At 37.6% G+C, this 12,639-nt stretch overlaps 1 protein-coding gene across 3 annotated transcripts in view; it reads right to left on the bottom strand.

Annotated features, from left to right (window-relative positions):
• The window catches only part of Rspo3 (R-spondin 3), an 83,557-nt gene that overhangs the window by 43,554 nt on the left and 27,364 nt on the right, over window positions 1-12,639 (bottom strand). For all 3 annotated transcript variants that reach the window (XM_075946566.1, XM_075946551.1, XM_075946559.1), the window contains exons 2-4: window positions 9,104-9,295; window positions 7,327-7,473; window positions 2,405-2,602 (exon numbers count right to left, since the gene is read on the bottom strand). In XM_075946566.1, the coding sequence (XP_075802681.1) occupies window positions 2,405-2,602; window positions 7,327-7,473; window positions 9,104-9,295 (537 nt within the window). The remainder of the gene's footprint in view (window positions 1-2,404; window positions 2,603-7,326; window positions 7,474-9,103; window positions 9,296-12,639) is intronic.

Raw genomic sequence — 12,639 nt, 5'->3', positions numbered from 1 at the left:
TTTTCTCTCCATCTCTAATCTGAAATCAGAGCAATTAAGCGGTAGGTAGATAGGCCAGAAGGTAGATCTTGTCTTTATCATTTTACGGTGCTTATCTTTTAAACTGCCTGAAGGGTTCTTAAGTTTAGCCTCCTAAGATAAAAAAGATCAGCTTTTCCAGAAACCTTAGGTCACCAGTCTTCTAGGTAACTTTGCCTGCTGGAATCCTTCCTTTCTAACTGCTTATGCCCCTTATCACTTATAATTTAAAATGTTTCATGGTGTACCATCCATATTTCATAAATGTGTATGCAAGCTTAGTGAGGGCTTGGGTAAGATTCCCATGCCCTATATAGCTGATGGTGTGCATGTATATATAGGTCACAGCTACTTGCTTTCTGGGCTTCTTTCTATTGATGTAAAATATTAGATAAGTAGACATTAAAAGAAGTTAAGGAATGTGCTAAGTAGGTGATGAATTAAGAGTGTGGTTTTATTTCTTCCTTGCATTTTCAACCCACTTTAAAAAATGAAACCAGCACATTGAAATACAAACGAAGAAAAAGAAAAAGAGAAATGAGACTGGAAATTTCATGATAGGGGATCCACAAGTCCTTTTAGTCTGTGCATTTATCAAACTCAAAAAAGAATAAAACATTTTTGCTGTTCTAATTGTATACAGTTCTGTTTTTCAGTGTAGAGTTTCTGTATCCTGAAGAACAAAGATCAGAATCAAACTTGAAGTGATCTCTTAAATTACAGACTGCCACTCAAACATCTTTATGGCATAATTTCTCTTTTAGTTGCTAGCTTCAAGGAGTGACACTTAAGACATCATTGTTTATGGAAGGGGCAAGCAAAGTATATTAGAAAAGCATATACTCAATAAAAGAGAAAAGATAATATAAACTTAATTTTTATGGGGTAAGCTTTAGGTCATTTATATTTTTAAAGAAAAATGTACAAAATACTGATTGCTACTGTAGATTTTATAGAAAGAATATGATTAAAGGCCACAAGTAGCTCATTAAATTTCAAGAATATTCAGTAAATAGAAGTAACAGTGTGGCATGGGTGAAGACCATCAGAGTGCTCAAACAGCTGACTTCCAAAGCCAAGTTTAAAAATCTAGGATGTTTTAAATTAATTGGTAACAAACGCTAAAAGACCTTTTTCACTGGCCAAATTTCATTCCTGAAACTAAATTTGAATCAAAACCTATTATGAATTTTAAAAAGTTTGATGTTCTCTTTAGTGTAACCCATATCTTCAAAAAAATCTTAGTACTGTAAGCATTGATTACAATGGTAATAGAAGTCTCCAAACATTTTCAATTGCTTTCCCTAGTACAACAAAAAGTATTTTGCAAAGCTCAGGTGACCCAAATTATTTTTGTCTATAAACAATGTTCATGTTTGTTTTGTTCTCCTTTGTATTCCCAAGAAATTCCTTTACTAACGGATATTGTGATCATCTGTTTAAATATCTCAGCTTCCCATTGGACTCTGAGTTTAAATTCAGAATACTTTTAGAGAGGATCTTATTAAACTGCGAATTTCTTGGGATTAGCATAATATAAGGTCACAAACATAAGAGCTTAATAAATGCCTGTTGACTGAAATAAACTAAGTAAGTTCAGCCGCAGAGGCATCCAGCTCCTGTCAATTAGCTAAATGAGAGGGTCATTTGCAGGCTCACCAGAAGATTATCTATAATTACTTAAAGATATACAACGTATTTCTAGGCAGTCATATTGGGGGTGTGATTGAGCAATATGGGAAAATGATCATTTAAAAAAACCAGCAACTGCTGTCTGTCCTTTTAAATGAAGTTTATTTTCACTCATGCCCTATTGTCAAGGTAAATTTCTCCTTGTTACTTACAAGATTTTGACAAATTCTGACATAGATCATATTGATCTCATAGCTTCTGCAACCTTACATGAAGTATATAAGAGCAACTTGAGACAGAATGTTCCCAATGGTCTTGGTCAAATACGAGACTTAGGATCATTGGCAACAATTTAATTTATAGGCAATTGTGAAGGGAATGTGTTGACAGGGGTATCCCTTTGTCCTGGTCTTACACCAGGTGATGTTCACCTTGTATTTCTAAAACTTCCCAAACGTTCCTAGACACTAACAAGACATATCACAGGGGGAAAAAAGTCAAACCCTAATGCTTTATCAGAAATCTCCTGAAATGAGGTACCTTTATCATGCTCTAAAGTTCTGAGATCAGGTTCCATACTAAAAAACCATATCACTTATGTGATCTGAAACTTGGAGCCATAATGTTCTTTTCTCTACACAATAGCGCTTCAGATATGAGGAATACAAGCCAGTATCCCACATAAAGATATAAAGTGAAATATGGATCAAGGTGTGAGGGCTCAGAGAAGCACATTTTGTTAGTGTGTCTTTACCTCGCTCTCCCTTTGAACACTTCTTTCTCTGTACTATACACGTCCTTGTCTCACTGGTTGGGGGACACAGGTTGCCCTTAGCTGAAGGATGCTGTAGGATTTCTCGGACCCGTGTTTCAGTGCCTCTTTTGAAGCCACATGTTTTTCCTTTCTTCATGCATGGACTCCAAGGGCCCCACTCACTGGCCTCACAGTGCACTGAAAGCAAAGAGAAACAGTTTCAGCTGGCTCGCAGGCACAGGCAAGATTGTCAGTGAAACAAACAAGGAAGCAGACAAAAAAAACCCAAACAAACAAAGAAAGAAACAAACAAACAAAAAAACACACAAAAACACGGCATATATCCTCCATACATCTAAGTTTCTAGGAGAAATTCTGCATTATCAAAGTTGGGCAAGACAACATAAGTAAGGGGGCAGAAGTAGGGTGTTTCTAGTACACATGTTGGGTCAGTTCATACTTGCACTGAATTGGCTTTCTGCAATGAACCTTGTTAACCCAGGCACTAACATGACTACTCACAATTAATGCTTTGTAAATTTCATAGCACTGCTATAATTTTGGGTGATAATAGAGCTTGAGGAATATTGTCATTCTTGACTAGCGAATTAAACATTAGCAGATTTCAGAATTATCTGGAAGGCACTGTTGACAGAAGTTGCTCTCCCGGTCAGTCCCACAGCCATTCAGTCCCAAAAGAGACACACAGAGGGTTACATTAATTAAAAACTGGTTGGCCTATTAGCACAGGCTCCTTATTAACTCTTATGTTTTACATTAACCATAATTCTTGTCTCTGTTAGCCATGTGGCTTGGTACCTTTTATTTGTGAGGCATCCTCATGTTGTTTTCTCTTCTTCTGGGTGATGACTGTAGACTAAGCCTTTCCTTTCCCCAGATTCTCCTATTCTGGTCACCCTACATATATTTTCTGCCTGGCTACTGGCCAGTTGGCATTTTATTAAGCCAATACAAGTGACAAATCTTTACAGGATGCAAGACCATTGTCCCACAGCAAGGCACAATAAAGCACAGGATGCTAGAACTTTCCCTAAATCTTCTAATGAAGTTTTTGTTTGTTTTGGTTTTTCAAGACAGGATTTCTCTCTGTAACACCTCTGTCTGTCCTGAAACTTGCTGTGTAGACCAGGCCTTGAACTCACAGATATTCACTAGCCTCTGCTGAGATAAAAGGCTTATGCCACCAATGCCAAGCTCTGTGGAAGATTTAGGGTGAAGCAAATGTGCCCTCTTAACAATGTAAGAGATGTTATGTGCAGATGGAAATGCTGTTTGATTTGAGAACATCTGTGCTAGATAGAGAATGACAAGTAGAAAAGGAATCTATGTCTTTGTCCAATGCTCAGTGCCCTTCCTATTCCCATTCTGCTGAATACCTAAGTATTATTTATGACTCAGTGAATGAGCAGCAGCATCTCTCACTTCACTGAACTTCTGGTCAGGGACTGCTGATAACTTGCATCTGGACCGAATGTCCTTATGTGGTTCTTAAAGTGCAGGATGTGCCCCACTGAAGCTCATGTGGAAATTGTTTCCTTTGTGTGAATGTAGTTTCTCTGCTTTTCATTAATAGCTTTTCTAGCAATAGTAGACATTTGTACTTTTAATGAAAAGGAACACTCCCAAAGTGCCTTCTTCCTTCCTTCCTTCCTTCCTTCCTTCCTTCCTTCCTTCCTTCCTTCCTTCTTTCTTTCTTTCTTTCTTTCTTTCTTTCTTTCTTTCTTTCTTTCTTTCTTTCTTTCTTTCTCTCTCCCATTTCTTCCCTCCCTCCCTCCTTCCTTCCAGCAGAGTCTATATGCAGCTGTATCTAGCCTCTGACCTATGCTCCCATGCCTCTTCCTCCTGATTACCAGAATGTGTGTGCTACCCTGGCTGGACTGAAAACGCTGTTCCTGTTTTTATACCATGAAGCCTCCACACTTACAACAACGGAAATTGCTTCCAACTGTAAACCTTTGAGGTAGCACAAACTTGTCTTCACAAGAATAAGTTTTCCAGTAACCTTTCCCATTGTCCCCTGACTTAATGGGTTATTTTGCAAGAATGTTATCTCTGATGACAATCTTAAAAACAATAACCTAAGTGTTCTAAAGATCTAAAGTTAAATCTGTAGATATAAGTACATTTTTTATTAAAATTTTATTTTAAACCTAGAGATCTAAAATGTTCTTTGTTTTAAATAGGTATTTTAGTCACTTTTAGGTATCTGAATGCAGGAAAGAACCATGTAAAAGTGAATTGCTTTCTGTAAACTTCAATGAACATTATTGAACCATCTTCAAAATAAATTTCATATCCACTTATACCTTTGGGAATTTGATCACAGAAGAAAGCAGCTACAGTATTTGATAGTATAATCTTCTGCAAATTATGAAAAATTTCTCCTAGCATCCTCTCCCTAAATTAATCATCAAAGAGTATAACAGATTAGAAAGTCTCCAAGAAAGCAAAGGGAAGAAGAAATGTTGTCTGTAAGTTAACATTGTATATGTGCTTAGCACTAGAATTAAGAGGATGAATTAGAAAAACATTATTTAATATAGAAGCCAGACTACTTCAGGTCTTTCATGACAAAGATGAAAAGTCAAATACATAATTTGACTTTGTAAAAATGGATTTGAGAAATTACAGCATAGGTAATTACTTATCTAAAATCAGAATTCGAAGGAATCAGAAGCTGAATGGTTATAAAGGGAAATTTCGGATGTAAATCTTAGATAATTCCATTGGAGGAAGAAATATGACTGAAGAGATTGGATAGTAAAAATCTTTAGATGAGATTATTAAAATTGTATGAAGGGAAGAGATCTTTCTCCTTCAGAAATACTTTAGAAAAGCTGATCATGCTCCAAATAATAATGTTTTATAAGTTTTAATTTATAAATTTTATAAAAATGGAAACTTTAGAAAAATGATAGACAAACATAAAAATGTGATTTATGTCCAATTTAGCTTAGATGAGCAGTGTGGAATTGGGACATAATGTTATTAAAAGATGCTTAAGAATGGGCCAGGCGGTGGCACATGCCTTTAAACTCAGCACTCCGGAGGTAGAGGTAGGCAAACCTTTGTGAGTTCGAAGCCAGCCTGGTCTGCAAGGGCTAGTTCCAGGACAGGCCCCAAAGCTACACAGAAGCCCTGTCTTGAAAACAAAAACAAAACAACAACAAGCAAGCAAACAAACAAACAAACCTTAAATTGACCTTCCAATAGGAAGCAGCCAACATTTCAACTCTTTGGATCCTAACCTTCCATTCTTGTTTCAGGGACAACTTTGATAATCTTCTGTCTACTGAAGCACACTATCATTTTCTCTGATAATCCTGGGGCAAGCCTGTGTGTGCCTGCTGTGCCCGAGGACCCAATACCAAATAACAGAAGTTTTCCCTTAGGGAACAGGCTAAAAGAGCCAGTCCTAAGCAAAAGCACCTGGTCTGAAATTCAACAGTGTCCTGGGTCACTTATTCAATAAATGACCATTTGGCTGCTAGTGCCTATTTTAAAATATGTAATCCATCACCTAAAATTTATGGTAAGAAAGAAAGTTGGTAACTCTAAAGATATAAAACCAATTTTCTTTGAAAGCTAATCCCACAGTGCCAGCTGTTACACCCTCTCTCTGATAGGAAAGTATTAATGAACATTTAGCTTTTAAAAACTGAACCCTGCACTTTCAACAACTAACAAAACTCAAATACCTGTCCTTTTTTCTGGGTAAAGAAATCCCACAAACTTCCAGTAACTCATCTGCTCTTGAATATTTTACGGAGTGTTTCCTGTATTTTTCCACTGCTTGGAACTTACTACCTCTAATTATCAACCTTCAGGGTGAGTAGGCCAGAAGAGATCTCATGGACCTTTTACCCTTTGTAAATTGTTTTTCTGTGCTTTTCTTGACTAGAGAAAGAACTCGAACATAAAGGCACACAGACTGATTTAGGATTGCTGTTTTCCAGTGCTTATAAGGTTAACTTTGAAATATCATACGCTGGTTTTCTTCTGACAAAAAGAGTGTACAGAAATAAAAGTTGTGGTTGTCGTGAAGTGGTTAAGCCACTAACTTATAATTATTTCTCCAACACTTTAGATTCTAACAGAAGCATCCTGTGGGGAGCCTGGAGGCAGTCCTGGAGACTATCACACACTGAATCAGGAGGCTCTGTGTACACATGCCAGAGTTGGGTCAGCATCAAAGGTTCCTGCAGCCACTGCCCAAGGGACTTGGGAGTTTTCCTTTGCTGTTTTCTCATTCAGTTTCGCATCTGTTCCACAAGTGTGCATCCAACTCATAGCTCTAGTAGCTGTGGAGCACTTAAAAGAGAGAAAACCTAGCCTGGCAGTGATCTGTTATTTAGACAGACAACTTGTGTGAGGGACCTCCACTCCAGAAAACCAGGCCTGCCATTAATCACACTTGGGATTGTCTCATTCTGTCAGTTTGAGTGAGTCTAAAATTTTCTCTTCCCCCTTCTCTCTTTGTTCTTAATACCTGTACAAGATGAACACTACAGCATTAATGACTGTTTTCAAGAGAAACCAACTTCGATTATAGGTTGTTATTAAATTTAAGGATTTTGTAAAACTCTTGGTTAAAAGTGGAAATTAGTTGAGTTCCGCTCTCTCCCTGGCCCTTCTTTCTTGTTTCTCTGAAATGTAACAAATCTTTGATGATTAGAAGAGTAGTAAGTAGTCCTTAAGAAATTTCAGAGCACTCTTAACCTTCTCATGACGCAGACTGAATATGGCTCTGCGAACATAGATTTAGGGCAGCATCTTTGTAAGCAAAGATGGACAGGGTATTAGAGAGAGCCTCTTATGGCTTTGGGAAGGATTTTCATAGAGACTGCTATTGTCATCTGAAGTGTGTCTCATTCATTCTAAATCTTAGAAGCCTTCCTCACCAATACTGACGCATTCCATAGTATGGTTGTTGGCTTCTAACCCTTCTGGGCAGCTGTCAAGGCACTTTCCGAGGTGTAAGTAAAATCCACTTTTACACTTTGTGCAGAAATTTTTGTTGAAACAGGTATCACAGTCAGCTTTGCATTCTGAAAGAGAAACACAGAAAAAGAATTGTGACTCTTCTATCTTCTCCAAACTATTGCTGGATCGTCTTTCTATATACTTGAAAACTCCTGCATCCAAGTTTGGGATCAATATTATTTTACCAGACTTGAATTAAGGACTCTTCCAAAGTCATTTAGTTGATAAACATCAGTTACTACTTCCAAAATTGTGGTACAGATTGTCTCATGAAAATACCTTGATAATATATGCTGGGCTCCCTTATTTTCAGCCTCTAAAATAAAAGTTCTTCTAAAATCCGCAACATTCTGATCACTGACATCATGTTACAAAGTGTTATAGATTTGGATGATCAGATTATAGATATTCAGACAGTAAGTTCTATACAAGTATTCCCAAATCCAAAAATTCTACTAAATCAAATCTGATTACAGACAGTTTATATAAGAGGTACTCAACCTGTCCACATGGTCAAATAGCTCTTTGCATTAAATGATAGTAATATTTTGTTATAATTTGAATTAAATATACAGAGATGTTGTATTCATACTGTTCTCAAGACTTATTTGGGCATTCAAGCAGTATGCAACTGTCTATTGTATGTCGAAAGTTGGTTGATGGCAGTTCATGGGGGTAACATCCACTATTCACAGTAAGCATTATTAATTGTCTTTTATGTGATCATTACCATAATCCATGACTATTATGAGTATTTTGCATTATTGTTACCTAAACTTCAGCATAAACCAACAAAGTAGCCACTATAATAACTGTCATTTACAGCCAAGATGCCCAAGGTTCAGGTCTAGCCCAGAACCACAGAAGCAGGCTACAGAAATCTGGATCCAGAGTGGTAGGTGTTCTGGAAAGACAACAATCACAATAGTAATGGATAAATGTGGGAAATTTGTCAGACAGGTGACTGACAAATACAAGAGACCTATTCTTCTGGATGAGAGGAACATGGCACATGGCACTAAGGAATACCTTTAGAATGTTGAATAAGGGAACAAGCAGCCTCCAAATTGCTAACGGAGCCAGTGAAGAACAAAAATTGCCAAGGCAGTTCTTGATCTGAGATCTTAGCAGGGCTACAGTAAGGCTCTTGAAACACATGAGGGAGTTACAGGTGGTGGCTTGAGAGGATGTGAATGGTGACACGTGATGTTCCTGGGTTTGCAGCTTTCAAGGTCACTTGGTTTCTATTGCTGGGACTGGACTTCTGGGGGACAAGATGATTGTGCTCATAGACTTTAGTTCCAGCTAACAAAATAGTGTTTTCATTGTTATACTGGATATGTATGGAAGCCAAAATAGCTGAACTAATTCTTCCACTCATTGAATACTTGGATTTTATAATGGTAATGGGAACTCAGTCGGTCTGTTGTAATTTTCTATTGGTCCAGTGAGTGATAATCATACTCTTGACTTTAGGTTTTGTACACAGAAAAACAACAAAAACAAAACTTGAGCGGAATTGTTTATGTTAGTAGTGAAAGTTTTTTGCTCTGAGGGATAAGTCTATGTATGTGTTACTCTAAATATTAAGCAAATATTACTTGCTTTTGAATATTTTAGGTTTATTAGAAGCTGTTTTAATCAGGAGAAATCCCCAAGGATAAGACAAAAATATAAAGTGATACGGGCACTTACTTGTACACTTATTTATATCTGGATATCGAGTTCCGTAATATCCACTTGGACATGAAGAGAGACACACTCCTATCTGCTTCATGCCAATTCTTTCCAGAACAAAAAATAGTCTGGGCTTACATGACAAACATCCATTGTAATCTGAACACGTCGCACAGCCTCCTTGGCAGCCTTGGCTGACGTTAGGATGCACTGGAGAGACAAAATAGGAAAACAGAAAGAGAAGTTAGACCATGGATATAAAATCAAATGGCATGTCGGTCTGTGAACATTTACTTTGATTAGTTTTTAATTTGGTGATAGTGGGTGAGTGAGATAAGATGTTCTCTTCCTTTTGTTTTAAGCTGGAATTTTTCCTAACAAAATATATTATTTTTAATTTTTAATCTCATACATTCATGCATTTGTAAGTTTATAATATATTTGATTCAAATAATTCACCAAAAAAGCCTCAGTAAAATATACTTACTGAATAAGCATCCAAGAAAGTGGAAAATGGGGGATTTGTTGCTTTCTGTGTGTATGTGTGTTTGTGTGAGTTGTTGTTGTTTTTCACGTTGAAACGGGTAAAATTGACATGGTTTTATGTGTGTCTCAGATGATAAGCACATGTCTCTGATTTCTCAGCAGGTGTAATAACATGCACTTCGAGTGAGGAGGCTGGGTAAGGACGTTATGTCTGGGACATCTATTTTCAACTCTGACCTAAGAGCCCAGTTTACGTTTTGATCCAACTCAAACTGATTGAGAACCTGCATTAGGATCTTGTCACTGCCCAATGATTTTCTGAAAATATCTTCTCACTATTCAAATTGAAATAATGTAAAAAGTTTATTTAAATAGTGCATTTAAATTTTATTAGTAAGTCTGTATAGCTCAAATGTCAGTGCTTATCATGATTAATGTGTGCTCTTTTGTCCTTTGGGAGAGACCTTAGAGTTTTTGTGACTCTATTTAAATCTGCTCATTCAAGTAAAAGGCGTATTTACTGAGGATGGATGAGGATGGACTAGTTCAATGGAAGGATCACTGCCAACACACTTTCCCAGATTTTTAACAATCATACATGATCACTGGCAATCACAAACACACATAAAGAAGTATTTGAGTCATCATTTACTTGAGCTTCTCTCATTTAACATGCCTATAGACATGAATTATGTGTCACCTGATAGGACAAAACAAGAGCATGTCTCACGTAGTGGTCAAGCTTATCTTTTTTCCAAATGGATTTTCTGTTCATATACAATGCTAATCCTTTATAGGCCTTTCCAGATGCCAGGAGGAAAACGATGTTCCTTTGATAAGCAGAAGTCGACACGCAGGTATCTTAGCATATTTCTGGCTTCTTTTATTGATAGAGGAAAGTATAAACATCAATAGACATGACCACGATTAATCTGTCTTCATAGTGCTGTAAGATTATTAAACTCTATCGCAGAAACAAGGCCCTCCAGTCAGATGGTGCCCCACCAGGAAGTGAAGTGGGAGGGGGGACTGGGTTTTGGGCAAAGGTCCCCCGTTAATATCTTTCTCCACCAGCTAGGCCCCACCTAAAGACTCCACCCCCTCCCCAGATATTATCACTTACAAGCTGGGCAACAAGTCTTCAGAACATGAGCCTGTGAGGAATACATCAGATTTCGAGTATAACAGCAAGGGAAGGCAGGAGGTCCAATAGACCTTGACATCATTAGTCTGTCTTCTCAGTCATATTTGGTTATTAACTTCTTCATTGCAAAAACTAAGTCCTCTAGACATAGTTAGAAACGGGACCCATAAAGCCAAAGAACCTTCCCATTGGGGTATATGGGCTAGCCACACAGAGGTCATTCGGTTGACCGGCTTCTCCCCGGCCTGCAGGAAACCATCCCCGAATCAGCCACAGGAACCACAAGCAGCTTATTCTCATTCCAAGATGTTTCATAAATAAACTGAGGAAACGTGTGGGGGAAGGGAAGGCTGCTTTTCCTGTACATGTTCTTCTGTGGGGTGGAGCGGTTCTATAAAGTGGACGAGGAGGTTTTGCCTTTATGGGACCTGAGGGACTGGTATGGGAAACTCCTTTCCAAGTATCAGGAACATTTTTCATGCCAAGCACTCAGCACTGGGGACTTGGAGAAAAATGAAAAACTATTTTTAAGGAGGGATACACCCTCAACACAAAAGGTGCAGGAGAGCCCCGAGTGTTCAGAAGCAATGAAAATCGAAGCAGAAGCTAGAGGTGTAAGTACAATCTGGAAAGATTTTTCCACAAAAACCTGTCTGTGGAAAAGTAGATCATACTTGAAAAAAAAATTGCTTCCAGTTCAGTCAGGCAGTGATTCCGGGTTCAATGAGGATGGATCCAATTGGTCCCCACGGTTATATAGATACCTCTGAAATGCGGTTTCTTAAAGAAAATGTGATTTTGAAATGATGTACCCTCAAGCTTTTATGAATGATGAAACAGCTTTAAATAGATCAGTTATTAATATTAATGTGGTTTACAATTTCAGGGACTCAAACACTAACATTCCTTGAGATGTTTCATTTAAATAACTGGGTTTGGATGTTCATAAACTTCTGAGAAACAGCCCTGAGTGCATCTAACTATTGGTAACCATTTCCTGTGACATGGGACGATATGCCAAGACCTTGCTCAATTCCCTGCTATTCTAAAACTTTTCCCAGTGAAATGATGCAAGTCAATATTGTGATATAACAAATCTTTCTGTATTTTTCCTTAAGAAAAAAGTTTTTGAAAATTCGAGGGAGGTTCAGTTGTCCCAGCTTGTGGTGAGGATTTGCTTGTTTGTAGTCAGAGAATGCATGATATGGACAGTGGTGTTTGAGCAAAAAATGAGAAAAAATATTTTTTTCTTTGGGAAAGTTTATATGGTGGCTATGGGAAATGACAGAAGTTAAGACTTTGAAGTTCAGATTCTGGGATCCTGTTTTTATGGGTGAATACTGTAGTGAGAGCTTTCATGAATGCTGTATAAGGATCACTGAAATTATAGTCAGTATTACACAACTAGATACGAATTTCCCAAACTTCATCTTAAGACAAGAGCTTTTTACTTTTTATATGGAAACCGCAGAAAACTTTGGATTGCTTGTAAGAGCTCTTTCAGCTGTAAAATTCTGTGATTGTAAGACAAATAAAAATAGAATTTTACTTTGTCCTGCTTCTTTCTTTTGGGCCTATTCTATTGACTTTATTTTTACTGATACATTGCTATATTTATCAAACAATTTTTTTCTGTGTTGTTATATATGAACATTGAAGGTAGGGCAGTTGAGATGTAAGGGATGCTTTGCTTTGTAGTGATTTCCACGTTGTCTTAGAAAATAAGTGGAGTTTACCAGCACACATACATGTCGATGGCATGCTAGAGCAGGAAACACCATTATCGGTCCAATTGAAAAGAGACTGGTATGAGTTTGATGCGAGGGCCTGAAAGTTTCAGATAAAGGAAGAATAAGGACTCTCAGGAAGACTGGGGCCATTAGGGTGTGTTTCTATTATGGAATCCATTGTGGAACATGGAGTG

This window comes from Microtus pennsylvanicus, chromosome 1, assembly GCF_037038515.1.
Source record: "Microtus pennsylvanicus isolate mMicPen1 chromosome 1, mMicPen1.hap1, whole genome shotgun sequence".
Classification (NCBI taxonomy): Eukaryota; Metazoa; Chordata; class Mammalia; order Rodentia; family Cricetidae; genus Microtus; species Microtus pennsylvanicus.
Note: the sequence above shows the minus strand (reverse complement) of the source record. Positions and strands in the feature narration are given on the sequence as shown.